This window comes from Octodon degus, unplaced genomic scaffold, assembly GCF_000260255.1.
Source record: "Octodon degus isolate 3935 unplaced genomic scaffold, OctDeg1.0 scaffold00037, whole genome shotgun sequence".
Classification (NCBI taxonomy): Eukaryota; Metazoa; Chordata; class Mammalia; order Rodentia; family Octodontidae; genus Octodon; species Octodon degus.
The window spans coordinates 4137205-4148193 of record NW_004524613.1 but is presented as its reverse complement, the minus strand read 5'-3'; the positions used below and the strand labels follow the sequence as shown (position 1 = coordinate 4148193).

General features: G+C 48.4%; 1 protein-coding gene across 4 annotated transcripts in view; it reads right to left on the bottom strand.

Moving 5' to 3' along the window:
- Nucleotides 1-7934: 7934 nt before the first annotated feature.
- The window catches only part of Cbfa2t2 (CBFA2/RUNX1 translocation partner 2), a 178909-nt gene continuing 175854 nt past the window's right edge, over nt 7935-10989 (bottom strand). For all 4 annotated transcript variants that reach the window (XM_023714913.1, XM_023714910.1, XM_023714911.1 and 1 more), the window contains one exon: nt 7935-9727. In XM_023714913.1, coding sequence (XP_023570681.1) covers nt 9431-9727 — 297 coding nt within the window. In that variant the 3' untranslated portion in view covers nt 7935-9430. The remainder of the gene's footprint in view (nt 9728-10989) is intronic.

Sequence of the window (10989 nt, the reverse complement as noted above, 5' to 3'; positions counted from 1 at the left end):
AAAAAAAAAAAAACCCAGGATGTGAGAATCCTCCAGCACCTGCTTGCAGGGGCCTCCTTGGTGCCCAGGCGCTCCACTTCACAGTGTTTATTATTTGTGGTGTTTTGAGACAGGGTTTCAATGTGTAATTTAGGATGGTCTACTCCCTATGTAGGTCAGGCTGGCCTCCAGCTTACACTGATTGTCCTGCCTCAGCCTCCCCAGTTCCGAGATTACAGCCTGAACTACCAGTCCTGGCTAACACTTTAATAAGCTGCTATGTCCTCCCTCCCTCACTGAAGACTTGGGCTGCTGGGACAGACAATACAGGGGGAGAAGCATCCATTCTGTAGGGTCAGTGGAGGCCTCTGGAGACATTATTTGGTTTCAGCCATGAATGCTGAGAGGACTGGAGAGTGGAGTGGGTGGGAAGGGTGCTCCTGCAGGGGTGTGGGAACCTGGGATATAAGGAGAGGGGCGAACAAGGGGGCTGCATGGTGCTCAGACAGGAGAGCAGGACTGTGTGGGGATAGACACAGAGGCTGGAGTGGCAGGCTCAGAAGGACTCATTCTGAGCCGGGTCAGGCTGGTGCGGACACAAACGAGGTCTTAGTCATGAACCCCCTCTCATGACCCTATGGTCACCTCTATCACGGGCTACTACTGTCACCCCCTTGCATGGACACACCTTTTGGGAAGAATGAGTAGTTTCGTTAAGCCTCCAGCTTTGCTCTGCCCACCAAGGACCATGCTCTGTAAAGCAGCAGCCAGGGAGGGGCCTCTCAGACACTGCCACGGCGCCCACATCCCAGGCACCTCCACTTTCTTCAGCATCGTTTGGCTTTTGCTGTACGAGGGCACTGTGTACCTGGGCAAATGATCTACAGCAGAGCTATGCCCCCAACTCTCAAGCTGTCTTCCTTGTCCTGGCATTCAAGGCCTTAGCAATGTGCCCCTCTCAATTTGTGCAGCCTCTTTTTGGTCGCTCTTTGCCAGAGCTGGGCCATCTACAACCTCAGTCGCTACTGTCTAGGCCTCTTATCCACTACAGAAACACATTTTCAGGCTTTCAGTAGCAGGTAAAGCCAAAAACTCTAGGCCTTTTCTGGTCTTGCCCTCAATGCCTGCTCTGGGTGGCTCTTCAGCACCTTCCAGCAGCCTCTGGGCCCTGCTTGTGGCAGGTGCTGCATGGTGAAACATCGTGAGCTGATGTCATCAGCCAGGTAGCGTAGGCAGAGTCCTGAAGCCAGGGCTGCCCCCACGCCCACTTCCTCCCTGCACCTGCCTCACCACCCTCCTCACACCTGTGCCCGTGACTCATTTTCACACACCCAGACTTGTCAGCCCAGGATGGGCCAGGTGCTAGAGAGAGCAGCAGCCCAGATGGTGGCCATTGCCCTGCTGCTGATGGACAGAGCTGCACTCCAAATCCCCTTCAGGCTCCTAAAAGCTGAAAGGGTTCCATGCAGGGTCCTGGGGATGATTGGCTGGGAGAGGAACAGGGCATGAGGACAACTTTATTTACAGAGGCTTCCTGGGTGCCCAGCCCCAGGTTAGGAGCAATACCCACGTGGTAACATTTTACTTTCTCAACAGTCTGGTGGTACTGGCACTGCCAAAGGCCCAGTTACACAAGTGCAGAGAATTAAGTGTATTGCCTGGATGCACAACAGGGACTACCTCCTCTGCACCATCTGCTACTTGCCACCAAGAACGGAAAACTCAGTGGCCTTGGATCCTGTGGGAGCCCAGTGTGAGCTGGAGGGTAGAGGGTGTGAAAGGTAGAGGGGTAAGCAAACGCAATCCCGATCATTTCTGGAACTCCGTAGAAAATACCTTGAAAATCTCATCTGAATTCGTGGAGCAAAAAAATGGACTCAGAAAAGGCTGGTGCACAAAGAAGGCAAAAAAAGTAGCAGCAGTGTCAGCCTAGCTAGGAATCTGACTTTTACACAGGAAGCAGCAGAGGCAGCAAGTCCATCTCTGTCCACTAGGGGGCGCCCGACTTAGGCGATGAAGCCAATGAGGCTGTTGGTGAAAGTGGGCGAGGGAATATGCTGAATCCACTACCCTGAAATATCAGCAGTCAGAAACAAGTACATATGGGCAAGGAAGTTGCTCCTCCTGAGACGCTAAATTTATATTGGGACGCCCAAATCAAGGACTCTATCCTCGGTAGAACATGTAAGGGCTCTCCTTGCCCTACCTCCCTTCTAAGACAACTCTAATTCTCTAATTGACCATTTCCATCTCTGTGACAAAGTCACTTGATAATGTGTCACCAACCATTTAAGATATCATCTAATTTGTTTTTTAAAAATTATTATTATTATTATTATTATTATTATTATTATTATTTTGCAGAACTGGGGATTGAACTCAGGTCCTTGCGCTTGCCAGGGAAGCGCTCATTCCACTGAGCCATCTCCCCGGCCCCTAATTTGCATTTTAATGATGTACTGAGTATCATCATTTCCCAAATTCTTCTCTGTGTGATGGTGGCTACGTGGTACAGGCTGGCCTCACCTGCTATATAACTCCGCTTGACGCTGAATTTGAGATCCTCCTGTCACAACCCCCTGACAGCTAGGACTACAGGCCTGGGCCATCACACTTGGCTCAGAATTCTATTTTCACATCTACTTAAGTCACTTTCACAGTCTGTTAATTTTTATAGCACCTCCACTGTAAGGTTCTAATGACTGTACTCTGCAGCTGATAACCCTGATACCCGAAGTCCTGGGATCTAAAGCATTGCTTCTGCAGACTCTTGCTTATGATGGCTCCTTTCCTTGGATCATAATTTTTCTTGACACCTTATAACAGGGTTGAAATGTACTAGTCTATGGACTCCTGAAGGTCCTTAAGGATAATTTTCTTCTGAAGGCTTCAGACACCAGGAGGCACAAGCCCACAATCATCTTAATATCTCAGCCCCGGAGTTCTTTAACCTCTGAAGTACTGAAACCCTGGAGCGCAGGCCTAGGAACAAGCCGACTCAAGGTTAGTCTCTGGTGAGGCTCTGCTTGCGCTCATGCAGAGGCAGGTAAGTCTGAGCTCGGCTCCCATTGCTGACAGGCAAACTGTCCTGCTGTCTTTCCACAGGCTTCCAGGAGCAGAGCCAGGGCTCAGAGCCTTCACATTCCTCTCTGGCCAGGCAGTCCATTTCTCAGATTGAGTCCTTAGAGTACCCCCAGCCCCAAGCCACAAAGATTTTTTCATCTGTATTTAGCTATTTCTGTGGCTTGAGTTTATTCTTATTTCTGGCCCTTGGAGATTCCTGTATTTGCTCATCTGTGTCTTAGGAATGCAGTTAAAAAGTATATTCATTGTAATTTATCTGGCATTTGGGTGTTTTATGGTAATGAACTCAGTCTGCCATTTATTTGGTACAGGGTCTCACTATGCAGCTCACACTCATAATGATCCTCCTGTCTCAGCCTCCCCAGCACTGGGATTACAGGTGTGCATCATTACACCTGGTTTCAGGGCCAGCACGGTGTGTCTGGGATCCGGGGTCTGGCACAGCATGTGGCACCTGGGATCGAACTGTGGTCCTTGTGCTTGCCAGGCAGGTGCTTAGACCGCCAAGCTATCTCCCCAGCCCTCAGTCTGCCATTTTCAGGGCAAACTGCCTTATATATACCAACGGAGCTCTTGTGCTAGGGCGACAGTTCCACAGCTGGGCCTGTCATTGCTCTTGGTAGAGTGGATGCAGCATGACTGAGAAAGGTGAGTGGTTGCACTAAATACATGGAAAGTCCCAGCTAAGTCCCCACATTGCCCTGGGGCACAAGGCCACTAGTCAGCCCTTCCCACCCACACCTGGTAATCAACTTTAAGACTAAATTCTGGGAGGCCTGGCACCTGGTGACACCAATAAGCCCCTGGGGTGGGGCTACTCTGGAAAGGTATTCAGGAGACAGGCGTGAGGATGGGGCCAGGGCTTGGGAATTGAAGCCCAGCTCACTGGCTAGTTAAACACTGATAGCCAGGACTCCACAGTACAGAGTCCCAACTGCACTAATCTCAGGGCCACAGGAAGTGTCTACCCACAGGCTGCTGGGGCACTGCACGATGCTGGCTTCCAGTGAAAGTGAGCTGTCAAGAATGCAAGAAATGGGCTGGAGAGATGGCTCAGTGGTCTAAAGCACCTACTTGAAACAAGCTTGGCAAAGCACAGGGACCGCGGTTCGATCCCCCAGCACCACATGCCAGCCGACCCCCCCCCCGGTGGGCTGAGCTGGCCACACACACAATAAATAAATGTAATAAATAAAAATAAATAAATAATTAAAAAAAAGAATGCAAGAAATGCTCACTTCAGTAAGTCATACATGGAAGAAATGAAAGCAGTTGCCTGCAAAAGGGGAGGAAGTATGAAGAAAATTATCTCCAAAGATGCAACCATTTAGCAAATAAATGTAAAGGCAACAGTTAAATTAGGATTTAACATTAGTGCAAAAAGGGCATAAACAAAAACAAGTATGTTACCAAATGTTAACACTTCATCAGGAAGCTGGGATGGTGGCACACACCTATTATTCCAGCACTGGGAAAGCTGAGGCAGGATCGCTGAGAGTTTGGGGACAGCCTGGGCTACATCGTGAGTTCAAGGCCAGCACTACATGGCAAGAGCCTGTCTAAAAAAAAAAAAAATCAGAACCAAAACCAAGAACCCCACACAAAAGATCACTGAATACAGTAGCCCATCTACTCAGGAGGATGAGAGAGGAGGACTGCAGGTTCCAGCCTAGCCTGGGTAATTTAGCAAGAACTTTGTCTCAAAATAAAAAGGGTTAGGGGTACTCAGTGGAAGGACACTTGTCTTGTTCAAGGGCCTGGGTCCCTTCCATAGCTCCCTACCAACAATCACTTGATAACAGAGAACTAGAAACCTGGAGCATCTAAAATGTCATGCCAAGTTGGCACGTGACAGCCAGGTTGGCCACCCCTCTGCCACCTGTGTCTGTGGGCCCTATAGGGCCCCAGGCAGGAGCCCCTTCCTAGGAAGCCCACCTCCTGCTTTCTGCCTTTAGCCCCCCGAAGTTCTTTTGGCCACAGACACTCGGGACCCAGTGGGAAGGGTCACGTGGGCCTGCAGACAAGGTACTCACAGTGCACACAGCACCTTCCCTCCCTCCCTCCCTCCCTCCCAGGCCCAGGCCAGCCTGAGTCAGAAAAGGAATATAGCTTTTTATTGACTACTATAAGTAGAACAAACTAAATACATATTTAATGGTTTTGGTTCATTTATACAGTACATTAAATAAGTTATACAGAGTTAAGTAACAAAAGTTCCTATCAGAGTAAAATGATAAAGCACAGAAAAACCAGACTTTAATGCATTCTGTGGGTGGTTTGACATTCATCATTCCCCTTTGAAAACCATGAGTGGAGGCTCAGTCTTCTTTTCATGGACAAGACTGGCTTTTTTTTTTTTTTTTTGGTAGTGGGGATCAGACTCGGGACCTTGCGCTTGCCAGGCAGGCACTTATTCCACTGAGCTATTTCCCAGCTACTATTGACTTTCTTTTACAGATGAAGCCCTTGTGGATTCACAGGAACTTCTGAAAGCCATCTAAGCCACCGAAGGCCTCTTAACCAAACAGGCCTTTCAACCATTCACCAAACACTTATTGCTGTTGCTTCCCTCTGCTGACTCCAAAGCAGAGACAGGGTTGCCCCAAGATACCAGCCACAATGCCCTATTTGGTATAAGCATCAATGTGTCCACACTGGGCAGCTAGAAGACTCATCAGATGGGGTCTGCATGAGAAGTGTCATTTTGGAGCTTTGGGGAGTGGGTAGGCAAGTTCTCAAGTCTGGCTTTCAGGCCTGCTAACCTTCTCAAACCTCATGATGGGAAACATCACCTGCTCCATGTCTTTGGAAGTGAGCATGTCAATGCCCAGGGGCAAGAGGCAGGTAGCCAATGTTTTGGTTTCACAAGAACTACACTCAAGAGTCGGAAGGGACCTGCTGAGCAGCTGGCCAAGTACCCAGCCTGGCCTGGGCAGGGCTCTTCTCTGACAGCTGGCCATCTGGCCTATGCTGGGACCACACAGGTCCTTGAGGCTTTTCTAACATTTGGTTCAAACATGCTACCACTCAGTTCTCTGCAGAGCTAAAAACCATTTAAGAAATTGGTTTAGTCTCCTGATCAGGAAGCCTGGACATTAGGTTCTAGTCCAGCTCTGAAGAAAGTTTCCAAGTTGTGTCCTATTTGGAATGATTTCTTTAATCCTCATCCCTTCTAGTTTTGAGGACAAAAGGCCATTTGGTGGTTCTTTATGCTGTCTGGAGAATTCACTACAATTTGAATTGTTGCTGAATCTTCTAACACATTTGCTGAGATACATTCCAGAATACCTACAGCCTTTATGAGTAGGTGACAAGGCTGGGGGTCACTTTGACTTTGGGACAGGACTGTACAAAGCAAAACACTTCATTGGTGATGAGCTCTTGGTGGACCAATGGGCCCACAGGAGCCCACACTGTAGAGGCTAGCAGCCAATGTCAGGTGTACACCAGTGGTTGGCAAGTGTATCTTTTCCAGGTACAGACCCACTGGCCTGAGACACAGGACTCCACAGTGCCCTAGGAAAGGCCTAGCCAGCCCATGCTTACCTGACTGCCTGAGATCTGCTGGGGCTACTGCTTTGAAGCTGCAGGGAACTTCAAAGGTGGACTGCCTGTTCCCAAGGAGGCCTGGAACTTCTTTCATGATGCATGAGGCATGTGCAGGAAAGTGGGCCAAAGCACAAATGCAGATAGAATATTCTACCTTTAAGTATACCTCAGGACATTTATTTTTGGGGACAGGGTCTCCCTATGTGCCTTAGGCTGGCCTAAATCTCACTAAGAAACCTAGACTAGCCTCAAAATTGCTGTGACCCTCCCACCTCAGCCTCCCAATGCTGGGATCCTAGGTGCATGCCTCCAAGCCGAGCTCCTTGGGATATTTGCAGATGGTTCCCCCTTTGGTGTTCTCCAGTTCCTATAGTCAGTCCTTACTTAGAAGATGGTAAGGTCCCCACATTCATGTTCTTCAGGGGGGCTGCTGAGCCCTGGCCTCATGCTCCAAATGTGCTCTTGCTTTGGGTTTCTAGGATATCACATAACCAGTGACTGACTCGCCAGCCTTTGCTGCTGCCTGAACACCTCTAGGTAACACGGGCTCTGAGCATCCCAATTATTCTAATGCTTTTGCTTTAAAATCCTAGTTCCTGCTTCTCCAGCTGCCCACTTCACCCCAGGTGCTGCTCTTCTTTCTGGTTGGCGTGTTGTAGAATTCTGGAACCAAGCTGGAGAAAGGAATTCCTTAAGGGAATTCTTTTTTTTTTTTTTTTTTTTTTGGCAGAACCGGGGATTGAACTCAGGCCCTTAGGCTTGCCAGGGAAGCGCTTATTCCACTGAGCCATCTCCCTGGCACCCCTTTAAGGGAATTCTAAAGTGAGAGCTCTGCACAGATGCCCACGTGACACGTGACCTGACCAGGAGCACAGCACAGGGCTGAGCTCAGCTGTGTGGATGCTGCCAGGCTTGCGGGACGGCACACACACAGAGCAGGCTAGACAGCTTCTTAGTGACTTTCAAACAAAAACTAGCTCACAAAAGTAGGGCAGGCCCTGACCCCTAAATCTTAGCTGTAGAAATTGGCCTTGGTCCCTGGTATTATTTTGTTGGTTTTGGCCTTTATTCCAACTAGTCAAAAACCTGAGCTACCCTGACTGATCTTGGGGCCAGTGAAGATTTAGAAAACTTGTAAGGTGTTCAACTTACCGATGAATAAACAGCAAGCCAGGGACACATCCAGGGTACCCCATAAGACACCTTGTTCTAACTAACTTATAAGGATTTTTTTTTTTTTTTGCTCCAAAATGCCTTCGGGGAGGTTTGGCTGACTTGAGTTGTGGGGATCGAACCACAGCAACCTGAGCCTAACTTCTTTGTTTTTTTGGCGGAACTGGGGATTGAACTCAGGCCCTTGTGCCTACTGAGCCATCTCCCTGGCCCCCAAGAGCTTTTACTTCAGGCTCAGTGCGTGCACTGAGGGTGGTGATCTGATCCTGGCTTTCACAGGGCAGCAGGCACAGAGCCACTAACTCACACCACTACCTCCATGGAGCAGGACCCTAAGTTGCCTAAATGGTAGGGACATATATGAGACAGTACCCAACATTCTGCAGGGGGTACACTGAAGTCATGTTTGGACAGCCAAGTAAGCAGCTGGAAAAATCCCTGGAAATGGGAAGAAAAATTTGTTAGCTTCCTGCAAATGTTTCCTACACTTCAAAGAACTTTTCTGAGCTCAGAGGGGAGGTTTCAAACAACATTAGAGAAGGGAAACTGCTGGATGATGAATCAGTATAGAAGGCCATGAGGGATTCCTCTAGGTCCAGGAGAGCTATTCAGGTGAGACCAGGCCTTGACAAGTAGGGCAAGTCCTGCTGACACTCCACAGAGCATCAGTGGGACAACTGTAGTCTACAGGGGCCAAACAGGGCTGATGGGCAGAAGATGTCATGGTGATCCAGACATGTGTGGTCTGAGATAAAAGGACACAAAACAAGACAACTGGGCAAACAACCAAACAGTGGCAGAGGATTCTGCATTTCTAAGAGGTAATCCACTCAGTAACTGGATAAATGCTAGTTTGGCCAACATGCTCAGAGAGAAAAGACTAACATTGGAGTCTTTTTCTCTCTTGGATCAATTCATGTGTTGGAAACTAATTTCTGCACAAGCAAAATCAAGTGTGGGAGGGGACAAAATGGGTTCCAAACTAAAGTAGTCAGTTAGGTTGGAAAAATCTTGTCCAAAGCGATCTATGATGCATGGGGGAAGATTTACTTCTTTTTATTATTATGGTGCTTTTATTAAGGTGGTGGTGTCTTTTCTGTTGTTTTTGAGCTTCTCAATGAGTCAGAACAGTATGGTTGAGGAGGGAGTCCTGAGTACTGGTTTCTGCCTACCCAAGTCCCGAAGAGGCCAATCAGCATCACTTGCTGAGAGTGGAAATGGGGCTCAAGGAACAGTTCAGGGGGAAGGGGACCTCCTCCTCAGTCTGCTGCCAGCCTCCAGTCTTGCACTGCATGAGGACCGTAGGAAGGTGAGCTGCTGCCAGCCTGGCTGGGCACAGAGTCTGCTAATGCACAGAGGCAGGGGAGCTGGTGGACTACACAGGAAAGGGTGATTTCAGAGGGAGAAGAGCACACCAGAAACCCATAGAGAAGCTCAGGCAGGCTGCCTGTGTGCAGAGAATGTCACACTAGTTCCACCAAGACACAGATAATAAGTCCCAGGGCAGTTGGGGGGCATTGCTTGGATGCTTCCTGTCGTCACTGCATTTCCTGCTGATGACCCTATAGCTACATGTTCTAACAGCCAACCCCCATGCAATCATCCTTTGTGTGGAATGATCATCAGGGTCAGTGTAGTCTGGGGCTCAGAGTCCATTGGTGTCAATTGCTGTCACAGAGGCAGGTGTTGAGGAACGTGAGGTGGTGGCTGAGGTCTTGTCCAGGGCTGGGCTGGGCACACTGCAGTCAGTGGACCTGGCTGAGCTCCTCCCTCCAGGCAGCAGTGGTCGGCTCTGGCTGTGGGGACTCTGGCCATGAAGGCTCTGGCCACAAAGGCGATGGTGCCGTTCCCAGTCCTTGTGTTGGCAAAAAGAACCGCAGTACCGGGCTATATTGCAGCCACTGCATGTTTCGCTAGCTTTGCGGCCACAGTTCCAGCAATTCTGCAACACGAGAGGCATAGGTTAATGGTTGCTGGGATCAAGCTGTAAGTTCCTCATTCATCACCTCTGTGTGTGTGTATGTGTGTGTGTGTGTGTGTGTGTGTGTGTGTGTGTGTGTGTGTGTAGCTGGGGATGCTGCTCAGTGCTAGAATACCTAGGTGTGGAAAAAACAAAACAAAACTGGGTCTGAGCATGCATTAAACTGCTGGTACTTTCACTTTAGCTGGCTGCCATCATCATCATCATCATCATCATCATCATCATCATCATCATCATCATTATTATTATTATTTTTAGTCTTTTTGACACAGGGTCTCATTATGCAGTTCAGGCTGTCCATGAACTCACTTTGTAGCCCAGGCTTGTCTTGAACTTGCAACAAACCTCCTGCATCAGCTTCCAGAATACTGGGATTACAGGTGTGCACCACCATGCCTAGCTTCTGCCATTATTTTTAAAATGGCTCATTTCAAAAGTTATGAAATGTAAAATAAACAACTTCCACAGAGGCAGGCTCATAGAAAGGCAAGAATAGGGGCTGGTGAGATGGCTCAGTGGTCTAAAGCACCTACTTAGAACAAGCTTAGCAAAGCACAGGGACCTCGTTCAATCCCCCAGCACCACATGCCAGCCAGCCCCGCCCCCTGGTGGGCTGAGCTGGCCCCACACACACACAAATAAATAAAAATAAAAATAATTAAAAAAAGAAAGGCAAGAATATTGTGGTTTCTGTCAGAGAAGCCAGTGGTATAAAGGACAGTTTCTTTTTCTTTCTTTTGCAGAACGGGGGACTGAACTCAGACCCTTGTGCTTGCCAGGCAAGCACTTATTCTACTAAAGCCATCTCCCCAGTTCCAACAAATTTACCATCTTTTTTTTTTTTTTTTTTTTTTTTTTTGCGGAACCAAGGATTGAACTCAGGACCTTGTGCTTGTCAGGCGAGCTCTTATTCTACTAAGCTATTCCTCCAGTCCCTAAAGGACAGTTTCATGTTTTCTTCTTGGTTTTCCCCTGACAATTAGGAGAGATTATTTTTTGCCAAGATATAATACAAAGTAGGATGCAGTCCCAGATACTCAGAGGTTTGGGCAGGATGATCACTTGAGTCCAGGTCTTCAGGAACAAGCTGGAAAACACTGTAAAGGCTAGCCTTCATTAAAGTATAAGAGGGCTGTAGAGATAGCTCAGTGGGATGAACTCTTGCTTGGTAAGCAAAGGTCCCAAATTCAATCCCTGGTACAAAAAAAAAAAGAAGAAGAAGA